We start from the raw sequence: 20,717 nt of genomic DNA on the forward strand, positions 1-20,717 counted from the left end.
TCTCCCCTCCCAGGAGCCTCGGAGGAAGAAACAGTGGAGCCACGGGGTGGAGTTATCGGGCTCGAGTGAGCTCACACAAGTCATCGAAGGCCATGCGTTACTTCCTGGTAGCTACACAAACAAATGGCAATTGAGCCCGCCAAAACAAGGGGAAACAACTGCCTATATAAGTCGGCGCTGAATGAAATTTCGTCAGAATTTTTCTCCTTCAGCGCAAATATCTCCTCGCTGGACTCTGAAGAGAAGAAGCAGCAGCAGCTTGCTTACTTGCCATAGAAGAACCCCGGCAGTGGAAAGATGCTACTCCTCAGTGCTTCTCCTCTGCGGCCATCCGGCGAACATAAGCATGGTGTGGCTCGTGTCTCACCCTGCTTCAATCACGGATCGCTGCCTTCAACAAAGGTGATCCTCCCTGTCCAGTCTCCCGTTTCTCCCCTCCCAGGAGCCTCGGAGGAAGAAACAGTGGAGCCACGGGGTGGAGTTATCGGGCTCGAGTGAGCTCACACAAGTCATCGAAGGCCATGCGTTACTTCCTGCACTCCAGCTCGGTGGCTGGTTCAAGTCACCAAAAGGCTCCATCCTCCCAGCAGCCTGCAAAACCTGAGCCTGGGATCCAACAGCACCCTCAGACGGCTAGACACTACTACCTCTTTCCAAAGCGCCAAGGACCCCGCCCTAAAGTGACATTGGACCCTGAGCTGCAAAAGCCATCCTGATCTCGAAGCGAAGAGGAAAGGGACGGGTCCTACCGAGACTGGATCGCCCTCAAAGATGTCTCGTGCTTGCACTCCAGTCCCCAGTTTAACTCTGGGTGATTTGTTCAAGCTGGGCCCACCCTTCCCACTCAGCACATGCACAAACAAATTACCACTGTGATAGCAGAGCAACATACTCAAAAAAGCACTTCTTCTCTTCATACTACAACGAATATCTGTTTCCTGCCCCTGTGCAGCAAACTGCCACTCGAAAAACCCACTTGCCTCGCACCTCCAGGCTTGGAAAGCTATCCCAAGTGTGTCAAGTTGGGTTCTGCAGACCATAGAACGAAGCTACTTGCTCAAATTCACTTGCAGACCCCCTCGCTTCAGAGGTATTATTCAAACTTCGGTACAGGACAACAATTCGCATGTTCTCTGAGCTGAAGTGCAAAGTCTGCTTCCAAAAGAGGTTGTAGAGATGGTTCCTCTGGCGAACAGCAAGTCAGTCTTTTACAACCATTACTTTCTCATTCCCAAGAAAGATCGTGGGCTCAGGCCCATCCTCAATCTAAGACACGTGAACCGTGCCCTAAAGAAATGCTCGTTCAGGATGTTTACTTTGAAACAGATCTTTGTTCACTGACAATTCACCGGCTAGCGGCCTTGTTCACATTGGGGTCTTCTCGCCCCCTTAAAGTTTTCCAGAGGACGCTCGGCCTCATGTTGGCCGCCGCCTCTATGATTCCGCTTGGCCGGCTCCATATGCGGCCCCTCCAATTTTGGCTCAAAGCCTGTGTTCATCCCACACTTGGTGCCTGGGACACCTTCCCGTCAAGGTGACCCACTGCTGCATTAGAGCTGTGACCCCTTGGAAGGCCTTTCAACCGTATCAGACAGGTGTTCTGTTGGGACTGACCTCCAGTTTGGAAGTTGGTCATGACAGTTGCCTCCAACTTGGGTTGGGGAGCACTGTACGAGGGCAGACTGGTGTTCAGCTCCTGGTCTAGCCTGGAGCAACGGCCTGAACATCAACTGCCTTGAAATGGTGGTTTTTCTAGCCCTGAAAACCCTCCAGCCAGCCTTAAAGGGGCACTACATTCTCGTCTGTTCAGACAACATGGCAGTGGTGGCCTTTATGAATCAACAAGGTGTCTGGTCACTATCACTTTACATGATTGCAAGATGTCTTTTCCTATGGGCACAGTGCAACCTGCACTTGCTGAGGGCGGTTCACGTGCCGGGCAGATTAAACCAAAGAGCAGATATGTTGTCCCGTGGCAATGTAGTTCCAGGAGAATGGAGACTAAACCCCAAGTGGTTCAAGCGATTTGGTCTGTCATCGGGAGGGCAGAGGTGGACCTCTTCGCCTCAGAAGACAACTTTCATTGCCCAACCTATTTCTCAAAGGAGTGAATGCTCTGGCCCACGAATGTCCCAGCGCTCGCCTGTATGCCTTCCCTCCTATTGCCCTGCTCCTTCAGGTCATCAGACGGGTCAGGGAAGTCGGATGCTCTGTTCTGTTGGTTGCCCCACTTTGGAGGAATCGGGTGTGGTTCCCCAAGTTAATCCAGCTGCTATTGGCAACTCCTTGACCAATTCCATTGAAGAAGGACCATCTCTCTCAAGCGAGAGGCATGAATTGGCATACCTGGCCAAAACTGTGGAGCTTTAATGTTTGGCCCCTCGACGGGAGTCTTTACAGCTCTCCGTGAGTGTGACCATTATGGCGAATCATGCTACCTGGCTGGCCAGTCAGCTAAAACTACTTTGTCGTTAAGTTCTTGTGGGGAACTGGAAGATAGAATCCATATCTTCCTCATACTGTGCCAACCTGGGACTTATCCACAGTCCTTAGGGCCCTGTGAGGCCCTCCTTTTGAGCCGCTCCAGTTGGCCAACCTATGACCCCTGTCGCTTAAGACCATCCTCCTTCTGGCTTTAGCGTCGGTCAAGCGAGTGGGCGATTTGCAAGCGCAGTCAGTCAGAGCTTCCTGCCTTGAGTTTAGGTCTAACTCCTGTAGAGTCATCCTCAAACCAAGACACAACTATGTGCCTAAGGTGCTCTCTACTCCGTTCAGCGCACAAGTCATCACCCTTCTAGCTCTACCTATCTCAGAGGACGAGCAGGGTCCTAATCTACCCTGCCCTTTCTGGGCTCTTAGAGTGTACGTAGAGCGCTCTAGCCACTTCAGGCAATCAGCGCAGCTCTTTTGGATGTCCCTGCCCTTCATGCATGGATTTTGTCCACCTAATCACCTAATCCCCTGTACAAGTGGAGAAGGTTTTTTTTTATTTAGACCCCAGCCTTATGGCCTGGGCCTCATTATTGGCTCATGCTTCTTAGAAGCCCTCATTACGGGCGCTCCGTGGCTGGGCTCGCACAGCAGCTTCATTCTGCACTTGCTTATAGCATGGCACTATTGGACGCATTCTCCATAAGCATGTATACGCAAAGGGAGAAACCGTTTTGATAGGGAACACTCCAGTTACTAACGTAACCTCGGTTCCCTGAGATAACTAGGACAATCGTTGCGTAGACTGCCTTGCTATAAAGGTACACACAAGTCGATGACTGTCACTATCAGTCGAAAGATTCTGACAAAATGGCATTCAAAGCCGGCTTATATGGCAGTCGGCTCCACCTGTTTTGGCAGGCTGAATTGCCATACGTTCGTGAAGCTGCACAAATGTGAACAAATCAGGCTTCAGCATTCAGAGTAAACAGGAGTTTCCCCCATAATCATGTATATTCAATGTTCATTCCCATTATCTCAGGGAACTGAGGTTACTATACTAACCAGAGCATTCTTAACTGCTATGCTTGATATTTTCTGCCTTAAGAATGGATTTAAGAATTTTTTTTATTCCAAAACACAACTAATAAGAATGTTTTTATCTTTTATCTTAAGATTGTTTCATTCCTTAGTTTAGTTTAGTTTATATAATTTATTTAACAACCAGAGTTAGCTATAGAGCTAATTTGGATCTGGGAAGGATGTTGTTACAAAATTACAATACTCCATTACAAACAATACAATACATAAAATGTCACATCACACTCCATAGAATTAAAAAAATCTGGTCAGTGTTCACATATTTGATTTTCCTTAAGCCATACTTTAAGTGCAGTTTTAAAAATACTGAATGTTGTACACTCTCTAATATAAACAGGTACTGAATTCCATCTTTCTGCTGCTCTAACTGAAAAAGTTGATTGTCCAAAGACGTTTTTCTTAAAGTGCCCCTATTATGCCATTTCCAATATTGCCTTTCATGCAGTGTGTAATGTAGCTGTATTTGAATGTAAACGATCTGCAAAGTTGTAAAGCTCAAAGTGCACGATAAATAAAGTTATTGTCTCCCAAAATAAAGAATCGACACTGAACAGCTGAGACGCGTTGTTAGTAATTCGAATCCCACTTCCTATGTTCTACGTTGGCCGGCCCCGCAAACAACTTGACCCCGCCCACAAAACACGTCATTCTACTGACGACTGCTTCTCTAATCTCGGGGAGTTCAACGCGGGATTCAAAAAACGCTTGCGTTTGAAAGATGGATCAGTATCCTGTTTATTTTGACCAGCTGTTCCACTGAATCACAACCTGTAAGTATGATAAATAATAGATGCTTATATTTTCTACAGAGCGTTCAAAATACAGAACTATTGAAATAGGCGTATCATTTCCGACAAGCGCTGTACGCCGTAGACCAATCACAACAGAGCAGGCTCACGGAAAGGAGGGGTTTAGAGAGTCTGAATCTTTGAACTGCTTCAAACAAATTGTTTCAGAATCGCTGGAAAATGAGATGATATTAAATGCATATTTTGAGAAAACTAAAGTGTTTTTTGACCTTGCATGCATGTAATCCTATTGTAGGAGACTCCCAAAAAAATATTAGGAACCGTAAAAATGGCATAATAGGGGCACTTTAAATTTAGCCGAACAGTCACCTCTTAACTGATGACCTAGTCTCCCTGATATTCTCCTCACAGAAAGTCACACATTGTTTAAGAGGTGGTGGTGCAAGATCATTAACTATTTTATCTACACATCTGCAAATAATAAAAAATGTCAAACAACAGTAATTTATAATTTTTAATAATAAGGCAGTGATGATAACTTGATCGCTTTTTAGCTAAATATTTTCACAGCTTGTTTATAAATAGTATATAATGATTTTAACATGGTTATACTTGTTTGGGACCAACTTGTAGCACAATAAGATGTGGAAGAATCATTGTATGCATAAAGAGTTTAGCAGCAGCCATAGGTAATTGGTGCCTAATATTCCTGAATGTCATCAAGCTTGTTCTAGCACTTCTAGAAACATTTTTTTATTTTTTTTATTTAAATTAGAATCCATAATCATACCCAAATATTTATAATTCTCAACAATATTTTATTACTTCCCTGACAACACTTTTTTAAAAATACATTCCCACAGTTTTACTCACATTAAGACTTTGTTCAATGCAGCACTAAGTTTGATATGCCAAGACAAAAGAACATGCTGCTAAGTATAAACAACTATCATCTGCATACATCTGAACCTGGACCTCTGGACAAACTATAGGCAGATCATTAATATATAAACGAAACAAAATTGGTCCAAGAATTGACCCTTGTGGGACTCCAATGTTGCAGTAAAGAAATGGTGAGCTTATATCGTTGATTCTTGTACATTGTTTTCTTAAATTTAAGAATGATTCCATCCATGTTAATGTATTAATAGAAAAATAGATAAAAGAACATTGATTAACGGTGTCAAAAGCCTTTGACCTTTTGGATTTAAAGCCTTAAATCCAAACTGCATAGGATGTAATGGAAAGTTTTAAATATTCTACTAAGTGATTGCAAATGACCTTTTCAATTAATTTAGAAATAACTGTAAGAATACTGATAGCTCTATAGTTAGTTACATTAGCAGGATCACTTGTCTTAAATATAGGTGTTATTACTGCTGACTTCCAGGCATTTGGGAAATATCATTGTTTTATTGAACAATTAACCAAATAAGTAATAGATGTACTAAGAAAACAACATATTTAGCTTTAGAACTCTTAAGCTGGCTTAAATGTTTTATTATATAGGACTCAGATACTTCAGGAATATTAAAAACAGTAAGATCAAGATTTGGTGATATATTATCCTTACATCTTACACTAAAACCTTGTATTAAATCTTGATGAACTGAATCTATAAAAAAAATAGGGGTTTAACGGTACAATTATTAAAATGGAAAAATTTTCAGTATGGGTCTCGGCATGTGTAAAACATTGTTTTAACCACTGCACGAGTGGAACTTCATTTAAAACTTCCAGTTTTATATATTGTTACTTTTGATCAGAAACAAAGTCTCATCTTTCAAATTATGTCCCATTTTATTCAGGAAATTCAAACAATAAATGCTGTTTTGACGCTCTTTGATGTGGCACGACAGATCGCATATAAACACCTCAGTTCAAATGGCAGTGTGGAGCGCGATCATCTTTACTTCTAGTTTTAACAGAAAATAAACTTGAATGAACATCTCACGCCTCATGTAATCGCTCAATCAGTGTTTCCACCACAGAAACATGTTAATGAAACCGCTTGTATATCAAAACGTCATGTAGCATTTAATTTGCCTCAGGCAAGTCATCAGTGTCCACAGCTCATTAGTTCACTATAAATGAAGTCTAGAGAAGAGCATTTTGTGAAATATTATACTTTATAATCATTACATTTTACTTTACCTGTTAGTGATGTCTTATTTATTTAATGTATGTTTAAATAAATGTTACGAAACAAGTTATGAGAGCCACTGTGAATTAATATATTTCAACAACAAATATAATTTTTACGATTTAGAAGTTAATTAAAAAACTGCATTATGTGCAATTTGCATGTTTGCATACATTTTTTAAAGTTGAGTGTTGATTATTATGTTTAAAAATAAATAGTAAAATTAAGTTGTTAATTGTAACCTTATAGTAACTGAAAGGGCTCTCTATAGTTTAGCGCATAGGCTGAGGTAGATTTTTATCCCTAAGAAAATTAATTGTAATTTAATTTATTTAAAGAGAGCGCAATTTGTTCAGTAAACCACTGTTTAATAAAAAATAAAAAAAAGTTGTTCCCCCTGCTGTACCGAAACATACCGAACCGTGACGTCAAAACCGAGGTACGTACCGAACTGTCATGTATGTGTACTGTTACACCCCTAATAAAAAATTATTAAATATTATTCTAATTATTAGTATATATATTCTCCCAAACTTGTCTACTATTTCCCTTAGAATCATTTATAAGATCTATAAAAAAATTTGCTTTTGCTTTTCTCAATTCCTTTACAACTTTATGACATACGTATTGAAATGTCCATCTATCATGAACTAAACCTGATGTGAGCACTATTTTCAAAGCATGCTCCCACTGTCTCATTAACGTCAATAATTGTTCATTTAATCAAGGCAAATTCTGCTTCTTTCTAGAAAAAGTAAAAATTTTACTAAATTCACCTTTAATCTTATTAATTGTGACCGTTAAAAACTCAGAAGCAGCTTCTAATTTATCTGTAGGCAGAATCTCATTCCAATCTATTTTTTATTTTTATTTCTCTTCAAATTCATTTTTAAATCTATTCAGTATAATATTTAGCATATTTTCTTTGTCTTGTTGATATAGAAACCTATGTTTTGTTAATTTTCTTACGACTAATATAAGATTATGATCTGATAGCCCTGTTATTTATTGACTTAGTTATTCTTTCTGGTGTGTTGCTAAATATGAATTTGAGTTTCAGATGATGAGGTAATTCAAGTGGGGCCCTGAATTAACTCTACAAGGTCAAACTGACTTACTGTCTCCTGAAACCTTTTCCTATTTGACTTCTCAGTCCAATTTATATTAAAATCCCCAACCAAAATTAACTATTTATTTCTATCAAACGCTTTCAAATGATTTCTTAAATGATCATAGAACATACTACTTGATGCAGGAGGTCTATATATAACCACTACAGTAAATGTCATACATGCAGATAAAACCATTGTTACAGCAAATATAGTCTATAACCACAAAAGTATTGAATTCAATTTTCTTAAATTTAATGCAGTTCTTCACATGCACAAGCAGTCCACCACCTTTTCCAAATTTGCGATCCTTTCTCAAGACTTTATATCTGGGACCAGGTATGCAGTGTTTGGTGATGATTCTGTCAGCCACACTTCTGACAAGCAAAGCAAGTCAAAGTTCGAATTCATAAGTAGCTGTTCCAGTTGTTCAGTTTTTGAGGCAACGCGTCTGATGTTTAAATGTCCCATAAGTAATCCTTTGGGCTTTGAGCGCGGATCCCATAAAAGTTTCTTGTGATTTGCTGTTTTAAACCGATGAAAGTTCTCTGTTCTTCCTCATAAAGAATGTTTTTAAAAATCTTTTCAAATAACCTCATAAAGCTAGGATAACCTCCAACTTGTCTTAAGTCCCCAAAGGTAAGTGGTTTAATTAATTTATTGGGAGGGTTTTCATTGAGCAAGTTTTCATCAAGAACCATCATACAATCTAATTACTCCAAAGCCTGTAATTTTCTTCTTAAGGAAAATAAAAAAATCAGAAACACTTAAGAAGTTCTCAAATAGTTTCTTAACATCTTAAGAGCTGAACATTTTTATGAGCTTCTTAGAATTCAATCTTAGAATCAATTCAACAACACAAAAGGTCATACAATCTAATTACTCCAAAGCCTGTAATTTTCTTCTTAAGGAAAATAAAAAAAATCAGAAACACTTAAGAAGTTCTCAAATAGTTTCTTAACATCTTAAGAGCTGAACATTTTTATGAGCTTCTTAGAATTCAATCTTAGAATCAATTCAACAACACAAAAGAGGTTTAAATCTGTATGTTATGTTATTGTTCAAGAAAATTACTCCTCATTCATGATTATATTAATAGATTTTGATTTAAAGCTTTAAAGGATCAGCTGTGCTTTAAAGCATAATAACATATGCAAATGCATTAATTTGGTACTGTAAGCATATTATGATAGTGCAGAGAAAAAATAGCAACACTCAATGTCATACAGTATGTAGGGTCTCTGCTTCATCTCTGTACCTACCAGCGAGTCCTTGGCCTGAAAAAGTTTAAAGGGGTGGACCTTAAGGGATTCTTGCTCCATTCCTCCATGCCAACTAAAGCACAGCACCAGCATGTCGCCGCTCTTTGATTTTTCATTCCTATTCAACCTCAGTCAGCTACTTTTTTGACTCATCTCCTTTCTCAGCCCTCTTTAACTGATCCCTGCCTGTCACTGCATCTAGGTTGTTCAGAGTGAAAGAGAACTCGTCTGTTTATTGTGTTTGCTCTGCATCCATTAGATTGACTCACCTATGCTTTGTTTGTCTGAGTCCCATCCTTCCTTTACTAATATTAATCTTTCTGCACATCAGACTAGATATAGATAGAGCATTGAAAAATGGTGATGAGAATGGCAGATATTGTCGAACATGACCTTTCTGCTATGTGTGTGTGTGGACGCAAAATAATTATGTATTTTCATGCAGTTTGCGTTGCAATAAGCCTTCGTATATCCATGGCATTTTGAGTGCTCTGGAGTTTCTCTAGGAAGAGTACAACATTTGAGCAACTTTGGTGCCTAATTATAGATTCATGGAATGAATAAGATCGTGTATTAACTGTCTTTAGCCATAATACTCTGCAAAACAATAATTTGCATTAACAAGACTGCTCATTTGGTTGGGCATATGAATGGGCAGATGGTTACCATCTATTTAAGCTTTTGTTTTGGATTTGCTTCAGGCCTAATTCAGTATCTGTAATCATTGTGCAGCTGGATGATGTTTATATTGGCATAAATAGTAAAGTATGTTTTGATTTTTATCTGTCCAGTCTTTCCTCTGGCAATAGGATTTATGCTGAGTGGAACATGGCTCAATAAATAGTTTCCCCTCTCAAATTTCAATGTCTGTTTGTTGTCCCCCTCTTTTTTCAGTTGACCAGATATATCATTTGGCCTCACCTGCATCGCCACCCAACTACATGTATAACCCTATCAAGACACTGAAAACTAATACTATTGGAACTCTCAACATGCTAGGTAAGTATTTAAAAAAAATTAAATTCTCTCATCATGTGCTTGGACTTTTGTTAATCTTCGAAACATAAAATTAAGATTTTTCATGAAACCTGAGCGATTTCCATCCCTTCATTGGAAGTCTGCTCCACTAAAACTGACACTTCAGAAAGTTCCGTATTCATATTAGGGATCCGCCGATCCGATATTCATATCGGGTATCGGCTCCGATAGTGCAGAGAAAAAAATCTGGAGAAAAAATCAGAGATTTTTATTTATTTATTTTTTTCCGATTGTGCGAATTATTCTGTGTTACTTCTGAAGCCGTACGATAGCTTAATGTGAGCTACATATGAATATTTAAGTCCTTACATTAAAGTTCACACAAACTCTCTCCGCTGTGGCTGTCAGTCATTCGTTCAGCCTTTAAACCCTGGTCTCGTTCGGGTTACAGCAGTCAGCTCGGTAAAGCTCTCTCCAAGATCATTCTGTGTTCCCATTATACTTGATTTGTAAATACATGTGTATGATTTAGCAAAAAGGACTTTTATCGTCTTGCCGGAGTTTAATGTTGTTTTGTTACTTGCTACCGGGTGTCTTAGAGAACAAAACACGGGCGTAGAAAAGACTATCAAGTGTTTTTAACGTGCACAGTAACTGAAATTTAAAACTGTTAAAAGAAAGGCTCAATAACTGTTGCACAGATATAATACACTACGCATCAATTTCTCTTCCCTTATTCGTGCCATATGATACATAATCCATATGAAATAGAGCTTTTTAATCTAAGTCTTCTGAAGAGACTCAATCACTCTATATGAATACTGCCTCTATCCACATATGAGCATTGATCAGTGCACATACATAGAACACATTAAATATGGTAAACAGAAGCACAACTGTACTTGCTTGATGTACAAGAACAAGCCTCAAGGGTTCTTGTGCATCAAGCAAGCACATTTGAGCATTCATTAATCAAATCATATAAAGTTGTTGTGTCTTTTCAGAAGACTTGGATTAAACCAGTTGATTTAAATGTATTACTTTTAGCATCTTATTATGCACTTTTTGTAACATAAAAGTTTTGGTTGAATGACATTAGCAGTTTCTGGTTCAAGACAAGCGGGTTTTAGGGGCCACTGCAAAGTCAATTTTTCCTGTCCAGAACTGTCATATTTTCAGTGTCATGGAAAAGGGTCATTGGCCGTAAGTGTCAGAATCTAAGGTCTCCATAGTAACATATATTAGCAATTCCAGTGGCTGCTGGCATAAGATTGTCTCTATTATCATCCATAAGCTGTGGCTACAAACCCAGGAAGAGATCATACAAAGATACTACAGATGTCTTTGTCACTAAATTTGGCTCCCTGAAAACATAAAATAATTAGCTCAGAATGATGTATGATCTTTGCTTTAAGATTTGTATAGTCATATGCTCTTCTGATGTTCTGATGAGGTCTAATCTTAAAATATCCCTCAGATATTTCAGGGAATGTCTGTGATGGAAAAAAATCGTTTGTTAATCATTTTTAGTAACAATATTGTTTTGCTGCTTGCGGCTGAACAGTTTCAATTCAGACTGGAGTTTAACGCTTTAACTGTAATTTAGAAAAATATTTAAACTGATAGACAAACTAACTGTTGTTTACCAGGCAACAATCTATAACTCATTCTCTGGCTTTGGTGATAGAATTGTGGGGGTAAAGTCAGAAAATTGCATGCATAAAAACCATTTAGTTCAATTTGGTCTTCTGTCTGTCCGTGTTGGAAAGGTTAGCGTCTTTTCAATTATCCACCTTGCACTTTCTTTGCAGTCTTCAATCAGATGTCCACTGTCTATAAGTACAGCAGTTAAAGACTTTTTTTTTTTTTTTTTTTGGTGATCAGAGTTTTCGGAGTTATCATTTCTGAGTTGACATGAAATCTATATTCCGTCTCATGCCTGCAATTACATATAATCGCTTTTGCAGGTTATTGCCAGGTCCACATGGAATCTGTCCCACAGAATTGCAACTACTGTCATTCTTAAAATTCTTGTTTAATTAAATATTTTGATTTTTCTTTCAGCTGTCAGTTAAAGTACAATTGGCATAGGCGCAAGTAGTAAAGACACAGATTGCAGGCTCTTGAGACAGCATTTAAAAAAATTATTTTAAACTTGACATGCCATGTTAAAAAACTGACCAGCCACAGTTTAAAAAATACACGGTCAAGACAACGCAGGTGAATAAAGTGGTTCACACATATTAAGATCATGCAACCCAGGCTCATTCGAAATATAAAAATCTATCTACATTTCTGCAAAATTGCAAAAACGCACCTTTTATATACATTTCACTGCAGTTTCCAGCTGCAACTTTTGTTTTTGTTTTTTACACAAATTGTTACAGGGGCATATTATCAATTTTTAAATACGTTTTTTTTGCACAGTTTCTTTCACAGTGCAATGTTATGACCTCCAAACGCTTTTACCATAGTGTGTCACTTGTAAACCTTTATGTTTTGATGTTTGCATCACATTAAAGGGGTCATATGATGCAATAAAAATTTTTCCTTTCTCTTTGGAGTGTTACAAGCTCTTGGTGCGTAAAGAAGATCTGTAAAGTTGCAAAGACTAAAGTCTCAAATCCAAAGAGATATTCTTTATAAAAGTTAAGAGTCAGCCACACCTACCTAAAACAGCTCGTTCTAACACACCCCCACATGTCTACGTCATGATGTGGGAAGATTTGCATAACGCCGCCCAAATGTGCACGCAAAGAAAGAAGGCGTAACTTTGATTCTCGCTGTAGTATTGTTGCTGCCGCCGCCATGTCGTAAAGACGCTGTGTGTTGTGAAAGCGAATCTACTTTGTTTGGCCTTCCAAAAGAGGACACGACTAGAAATCAGTGGTTAAGTTGTATTTACAACACCGTTCCGGAACAGTTCAACCCAAATATTCAGATGTGTTCAGCGCATTTTATGGAGGACGAGGACTGTTTCCTGAGAGAGTAGCCTACAATGCCGGTGTCTGTTTCTATAAAGTGGGGCAATTCCAACTTTGCAAGGACAGTCTGGTGCTTCTGACTCGCAGCTTGTAAGTAAGTTTTCATATTTAAAGAATTTGCCACTGATGATTCAAACGTGAGTTTTGAGCAGTGTAGAGTAGCGCTTGTTGTTTGTCGTTTCTCCGATCCCAAATGTAGACATGGTTTCATGTTTACGCAGTGCGATACGCAATGTGTAAAATGACAGTATAAGTCATTATAATCAGTAATTATGTCCCCACTGGATGCAACAAATGCCTCGTTTATAGTGGGTTTTACTGATTTTGTCTCGTCGTGCTGGGAGACAGCAGTATGGTAAGGGGTGTAACATTTCCGTCACACGCTGGAGGTATTCGGCCAATCACAATGCACTGGATAGCTGGCCAATCAGAGCACACCTCGCTTTTCAGAGCGATGAGATTTGTAAAAATCGACGCGTTTCAGAAAGGCGGGGCATAGAGGAGAAACAATAATGTACATTGTGGAAAATAATGCGTTTTTTTTACCTTAAACCCCATAAACACATTGCATTACACCAAATACACAAAATAATGTTATTTGTAGCAACGTCATATGACGCCTTTAATAGCTTCATATGTATGGCTTTTCTGATGTAGTAAACTTGCTCGGTAGCTTATCTAGTGCTGCACTGCGATTGCATTGCGAATAGTTTGAGTACAAGTCCTGTGAAATACAAGTCACATAAATGAACTCAAAGACCTTTTAGAAGCTAGTTAAAATAAAGCGATATGCAATATTATTTACAGTGAATTTAGAACTGCTAAGGGGTGTTGTTACTCCCTTATAAAACAGTTACCAAACAATACATATATTAAAGGCAAAATACATGTATTAATATGTAACTTTTTACATCACTCTGCTAGAAAAATAGTCCCTGACAGTAAATGGCAGTAGAGTGTTCCTGTAACATGCCTCATCGTATGGAATGCATACAGTGGGGAAAATATTTATTTGATCCCCTGTTGATTTTGTAAGTTTGCCCACTTACAAAGAAATGAAGGGTCTGTCATTTTTATGGTAGGTTTATTTTAATGTATAGAGACAGAATACCAACCAAAAAATCCAGAAAAAACACATTATATAAAGGTTAGAAATTGATTTGCATTTCAGTGAGTGAAATAAGTATTCGATCCCCAAGCAAAACATGACTTAGTACTTGGTGCAGAAACCCTTGTTGGCAAGCACAGAGGTAAGATGTTTTTTGTAGTTGGTCACTAGGTTTGCACACATCTCAGGAGGGATTTTAATCCACTCCTCTTTACAGATCCTCTCTAAATCCTTAAAGTTTCTTGGCTGTCATTTGGCAACTCGAAGTTTCAGCTCCCTCCACAGATTTTCTATAGGATTGCGGTCTGGAGACTGGCAAGGCCACTCAGTGACCTTAATGTGCTTCTTTTTGAGCCACTCCTTTGTTGCCTCGGCGGTATGTTTCGGGTCATTGTCATGCTGGAAGACCCATCCATGACCCATCTTCAGTGTTCTGGCTGAGGGAAGGAGTCTCTCATCCAAGATTTTACAGTACATGGCCCTGTCCATTTACCCCTCAATGCGGTGAAGTAGTCCTGTACCCTTAGCAGAAAAACATCCCCAAAGCATAATGTTTCCACCTCCGTGCTTGACTGTAGTGATGGTGTTCTTGGGGTCATAGTCAGCATTTCTCTCCCTCCAAATACAGCGAGTCGAGTTAATGCCAAAGAGCTCAACTTTGGTCTCATCTGACCACAGCACTTTCTCCCAAGCCTTCTCTGAATAATTTAGATGTTCTTTGACTAACTTTAAATGGGCCTGTACATTTGCCTTCTTGAGCAGGGGGACCTTGCGGGCGCTGCAGGATTTCAGTCCATTGCGGTGTAGTGCGTTACCAAAGTTTTGCTTGGTGATTGTGGTCCCAACTGCCTTAAGATCATTAACAAGCTCCTCCCATGTAGTTCGGGGCTGATCCCTCACTTTTCTCATGATCATCCTTACCCCATGAGGCAAGACCTTGCACGGAGCTCCAGACCGAGGCCGATTGTTGGTTGTTTTGTATTTCTTCCATTTCTGAATAATCGCACCAACAGTTGTGTCCTTCTCACCAAGCTTCTTGCTGATGGTCTTGTAGCCCATTCCAGCCTTGTGCAGATCTACAATCTCATCTCTGACATCCTCTTTGGTCTTGCCCATAGTGGTGGGAGAGGTTGGAATGGAAGATACAGATTGTGTGGACATTGGGAGTAGCTTCTTAAAGTGGCAGGACTAATCTGTGTTCCACATGGGCACATAACCAATCTGTGGGAGCCAGAATTCTTGCTGGTCGGTAGGGGATCAAATATTTATTTCACTCACTGAAATGCAAATCAATTTCTAACCTTTATATAATGTGTTTTTTCTGGATTTTTTCGTTGGTATTCTGTCTCTATCCGTTAAAATAAACCTACCATAAAAATTACAGACCCTTCATTTCTTTGTAAGTGGGCAAACTTACAAAATCAGCAGGGGATCAAATAAATGTTTTCCCACTGTATCTAAACTGATACCGGAACTGTTCTCATGCGTTGTGTTATTATTTTTTTTAAACAATATGATATGTACTCGTATATCTGCTTATCTCTTAGCAGAGTCAAAGGTGTGTGTATTTAGAGTAATGTACAACGGCTTTGAACTTGGCATAACCTGTCAAAATCAAGGATAGAACTATCTCTTTTATGATGACATGGTTTCTTCGGCAAATGCATTTTTATTTCAGGTTTGTTTTCCTTCACACTATTGGTTAGGTTTAGTATATAGGGTATGTTATTTTCAAACATAATGCAGCATTAACCTTTTAGTGCCAATCACCTGACATTTCATTTCCAAACTGCTGTATGCGCATTGACATAAAATGTTCTGAACATATGTGTTTGCATCAGGGAAAATATAAGCTTAAATCATATTTCAATGCATTAGTGTGCAGATAATCATTTATATTGTACATCCTGTGCATGTCCTGTTGTAATGGAGTGACTATCTAAATATACATTTAATGAAAATGTTGAGAATTTAACACCTCTACTCAAACATCAATCTGTGAAAGAGGTTAATTATTTCTGACTCCCAATGGGAGTCATATATTGATTGATTAGTCGAACTTTGTCTGGTTAGATACAATTTAACAACTGATTTGCTCATGTCTCTCTGTATTCACAGGATTGGCCAAGCGAGTTGGAGCTCGTTTACTCCTTGCCTCAACTTCAGAAGTGTATGGAGGTACTTGTAAAAATATTTCCATTCTAATGCTTAAAATGATGGAAAGGGGGCACTAAATAATTAGATATGTGTTGTATGTACATACTAGCATTTATACAGTGACATACATTTTTCGGACAACACCATCCAATGTGCATTTGGTTTACGACATCAGAGAACTGCAGTCAAATAGCCTTAGCACTTTATATGTGTGTACCACATTTTGAGTTGAAATCAAAGGCTAGAAAGGACAGGGAAGGAATAGTTCAGTCAGTGTGAGAATGCATGAGTCTGCTATCTGAAAAGATTTTGGTAGAGGTGAACTTTATGCTTGTTCTATGTAATAATAAAGAACCTGATGCCAATTGTGAAGCATGGTTGTGGGAGCGATGCAGTGGAGGCTGCTTTGAGTTCATCTTGAAATTGCCACACAAATAATGTGACTTAAAAGGAAATATTATGGCCATGTCAAAACCTGAAGGATATGCTATGGGGAGGCGAACAGAGTGTGCAAGAATGTTTTCTCCAAGTCAGTGAAATCAATCAGAACAAATGTCTACAAGAAGTCTAAAGATGTCTTCTAAAAGAGACAACTTCAGCTCTTGAGGCTAAGGGGGTTTCCATACCATTGTTTAAATTGTAATTTTCAATGCAAAGAAAGTGAATTGAACAGGTCACCTGCACACCTCTTAAATCAGCAGTAATTGCACTGCTGAAATGACCCAACAACACCTTTTCTGCTTAATCTCTTTGAGATGGGTATAGGGATGCACGATATATCAGCCACCATATCGGTATCGGCCGATAAATGCTCATTTTTTCTGTTATCGGTATCGGCCTGATAAGAAAATTTGGCCGATATCTTAAAGCCGATAAATAATGCATTATTTCCGGTATAATTATTTATTTTTGACTCACTGAAAGGAAACTGTAATTGATCTCCTGTGCTTTGATGGTTCAATAATCAGCTGATTTGGGAATGAAGACATATCTCTGTCTATCAAGAGAGAAATAAAGTTATAAGATATGTGTAGTCAAGGTTTGTTTTTTTTTTGTTTTTTTTTGGTATATTCTTTTTGTATTTTTTCTTTTTAATATCTTTCAGCTGGGCAAATGGCATTCATTACATGCAAAAAAAAAAAAACTAGAAAATGACAGTTCCATCAATTCAACTGTTTAGCCACTTATTGCCTTCAAACTGCGTAAATCATGGGGTAATTTTCATTTTTGGGTGAACTATCCCTTTAATCATTGGAATTATTTTCAGAATGTTTTTGATTAACATTAATATTGATTAATGATAAAAACATTGACAACCAATCAGAGTCCACCTGACTTTAACAAGCTTTAGCCTTTATGACAGCAGATGACTTCCAACAAAAATAACTTTATAGTAACTTCATGGTTATTGTTGTTGGTGTGAACCGGCCTTTAAAATTTTGCCCAGTTTAGCAGCAACTAGTAACCCCAGACAAGTGTCTCTAAGTACCCAAAGGGCCATCAACTTTTTGTTTTCAGACTTTCACAGCAAGTGGCTTCGCAAAAAGACTGGATTACTGCAAAGTCATTATGTCAGATGCTTAGTCCTGTTAATCATAAGCAGGACATACAGGAGCAATCAAATAATTTACAAATGTAAGCTTTTCTGAAAATCCAGAGTTTTTTTTTTTTTTATTGCATCTGCCATCTGCAGTTTAGTGGTATATTAAAACCTGATAATGTCAATATATAATGTCATATTTTTGAGGTATATGATTTTTTTCATAATTATTGAATCCCCATTCAGCATTGCTTTTTTTTTAAGTCACTAATTTGTTTTGTATGGTACAAAAATAAACCTTTAAGAAGCTATAACTAAACTGAATTAGCTTGAATGCATAAATTTAGCCCATGCATTTGCTAAAATTGAGCTCAAAAGAGCTCTCACAAAAACTAAAGAGAATAAATTGTTACATTAGAAAGTTGATGGTTACAAGAACATTTTCAATACAATAAAACTTCCTAAAGACACAGCTAGCAGTCTATTCAGAAGTGTAAAATGTGTTGCACAATATATATACATGTATGTATGTATGTATGTATATGTGTGTTTGTTTGCTTATATTTATTCATTTATTTTAGGGCATTGAATAAAAAGCACAAATTCATCAAGGGAATGTAAAATGTTTTGAACCTTTTTATGCCTTTATGGTTTATTGACAGAGTCTTTTTTTTAATCATGTATTTATTCATAGTTCTGTGGCTATAGAAATGCATTGAGACCATTTATAAAAATGTAATTTTTCCTTTTTTTATTTTTTATTTTGCTGTATGTAAAATGGGTGTCTGGATGTTATATTTTAGTTTTATGTTATGTTTTAGTTCTCCCTCTTGTTTTACAAATTTTGATATTTGAGTTAAATGTAACGCATAGGGGGTTGTGTATCATATATCATGTTTGTGTCTTCAACTAGACCCAGAGGTGCATCCCCAGAATGAGGACTACTGGGGTCATGTGAACCCTATTGGCCCCCGGGCTTGTTATGATGAAGGGAAACGTGTTGCTGAGACGATGTGTTATGCCTACATGAAACAGGTAAGAGTGAAATTCACCCATCTATTACTGCTTGCCACTGTTTAGCAGTTGGATTTCTGTATTTATATTTATTTATCCAACCCTGAAGGTGTATTAACCTCAGAGCTCAGAAATGTGCCGTCACATTGTTATTCCAGTCTACTCCATGTTCTGTCTCCATGTCCAATCTCTATTGTAATCTCTATTGTCTCTTTTGCTATTGTTTATACATCAAAGGGCTAACATTTCTATACTTGGAGGAGTGACAAATATTATATAAAAAAACAAGGGAGCTTGTCAACCTCACAGCAGCACAGCTGATGCACGGTTTGATGAGAAACTGAATGTGAAACCAAAATGGTGAGCCAAACCATTAGCAGCATTTTTAGATGGAAACAGTGGGTCTCATTCATGCATGAATATGTGCGTGAAATCTGCATACAAACATTTTCACGAACAAATCATGATTAACCAATAACTTTCGCACTAAAATGTATTCTAAATTTACGGGAAAAATCACACATACGGAAAAATAACATACTTTGGGCAGCTTTGTAAATGTGTTAAGATTAAGTTTATACATTAGTACATTTATACATTCTTTTTTTTTCTTCTCTCTTTCCATCTCGAATAATCTACTTTATATATATACAAGTCCAATCAGTATAATCAAACACAGCTGGACTCAAATGAAGGTGTAGAACCATCTCAAGGATGATCAGAAGAAATGGACAGCACCTGAGTTAAATATATGAGTGTCACAGCAAAGGGTCTGAATACTTAGGACCATGTGATATTTCAGTTTTTCTTTTTTAATAAATCTGCAAAAATGTCAACAATTCTGTGTTTTTCTGTCAATATGGGGTGCTGTGTGTACATTAATGAGGAAAAAAATGAACTTAAATGGTTTTAGCAAATGGCTGCAATATAACAAAGAGTGAAAAATTTAAGGGGGTCTGAATACTTTCCGTACCCACTGTATATATGTACACACACAAGATATAGAGGTGTACAACACATACATAATAATCTTACACCAACACTTCACATAATTACATGTAAATTTAACTTCATAATTACATGTAAATTTAACTTCATTGTGCTTTTGTTTTGGCTTAATTGGTTTGTTTATTGTCAGACTTGCTTTACATTTACAGCAATTTTTTCTTCTATTTTGTACAGTTTTTTTGTATGTCCTATTTTGTCTTGTTCTAAAAGCTAATTAAAGCTAAAAAAAAAGATTATACATTAGTTATTTTATCATAAATATGTTTTATCATATTCAGTGAAGTTTGTGCATACAAATCCGAAATAATTTGCATAATTATTAGTAAATGAGACCCAATGTCTTCTAGTTCTAGCATTTACATGCTGTCATTGAAGAGACGTTCCCTGGTACAGCGAACGATCATTTCCAGAGGTTGTTAGACAATCAGAAAGTAGTTTAGTTTTTGCTGTTGTTCTGTTACATTTACATTTTGTTCTATCATTACTTTTGGTATAATACTTTGAGCTTTTGACTGATGCACTTTTGTGATTTTTATGTCATCAGTTAAAACCATATTGTATGTGTTAGATGCGGAATTAAAAACACATTACTTAATTCTCACTTTCAGTGGCTAAATATAATGTAATGGCAAATAAAGTCCAGCGGCCTGCCTGTTAAACATCTTGCTATTACCTAAAGGTTGATAATTTGGGGCTCCGTTTGGTTGACAGACACACAGGCAAGATCACAACAATCATCTGGCTCTCTGGATCTATGCGACACCTTCATTTCCTGCCTGTCTTCTCGTTAAACATTGTGTTATGATTGATTGGCACCAGCCTTTGGTGCAGCTGATTTGATCTGTTTTTCTTCACTTGGTGTCACTCTCAGATTGTCTTTTATATTCACTGTTCCTCAAATACATACATTGTCACTCTACGTGTCACCATATGAGAAACGCTCCCTCACAAGTTTGATTTGAATATCATCAGCGACATGTGGCATCTGGCATATTTCTTTTTAAAATGAAATTCAATGACAATGTTTAATTGTGATCAGAGTGCAAATGCGCACACACACACAAACCCCAAGACAATAATGTGCCCAGAATATTCTTTGCTACCTGCATCGACCTAAAATTGACTTGTCTGCTA

General features: G+C 37.8%; 1 protein-coding gene across 2 annotated transcripts in view; it reads left to right on the forward strand.

The window, feature by feature from the left end:
* The window catches only part of LOC107551074 (UDP-glucuronic acid decarboxylase 1), an 87,156-nt gene that overhangs the window by 39,261 nt on the left and 27,178 nt on the right, over positions 1–20,717 (forward strand). For both annotated transcript variants that reach the window (XM_016232566.1, XM_016232567.1), the window contains exons 7-9: positions 9,689–9,793; positions 15,983–16,042; positions 18,475–18,596. In XM_016232566.1, coding sequence (XP_016088052.1) covers positions 9,689–9,793; positions 15,983–16,042; positions 18,475–18,596 — 287 coding nt within the window. The remainder of the gene's footprint in view (positions 1–9,688; positions 9,794–15,982; positions 16,043–18,474; positions 18,597–20,717) is intronic.

The sequence above is a fragment of the Sinocyclocheilus grahami genome, unplaced genomic scaffold (assembly GCF_001515645.1).
Source record: "Sinocyclocheilus grahami isolate Dianchi unplaced genomic scaffold, SAMN03320097.WGS_v1.1 scaffold413.1, whole genome shotgun sequence".
Classification (NCBI taxonomy): Eukaryota; Metazoa; Chordata; class Actinopteri; order Cypriniformes; family Cyprinidae; genus Sinocyclocheilus; species Sinocyclocheilus grahami.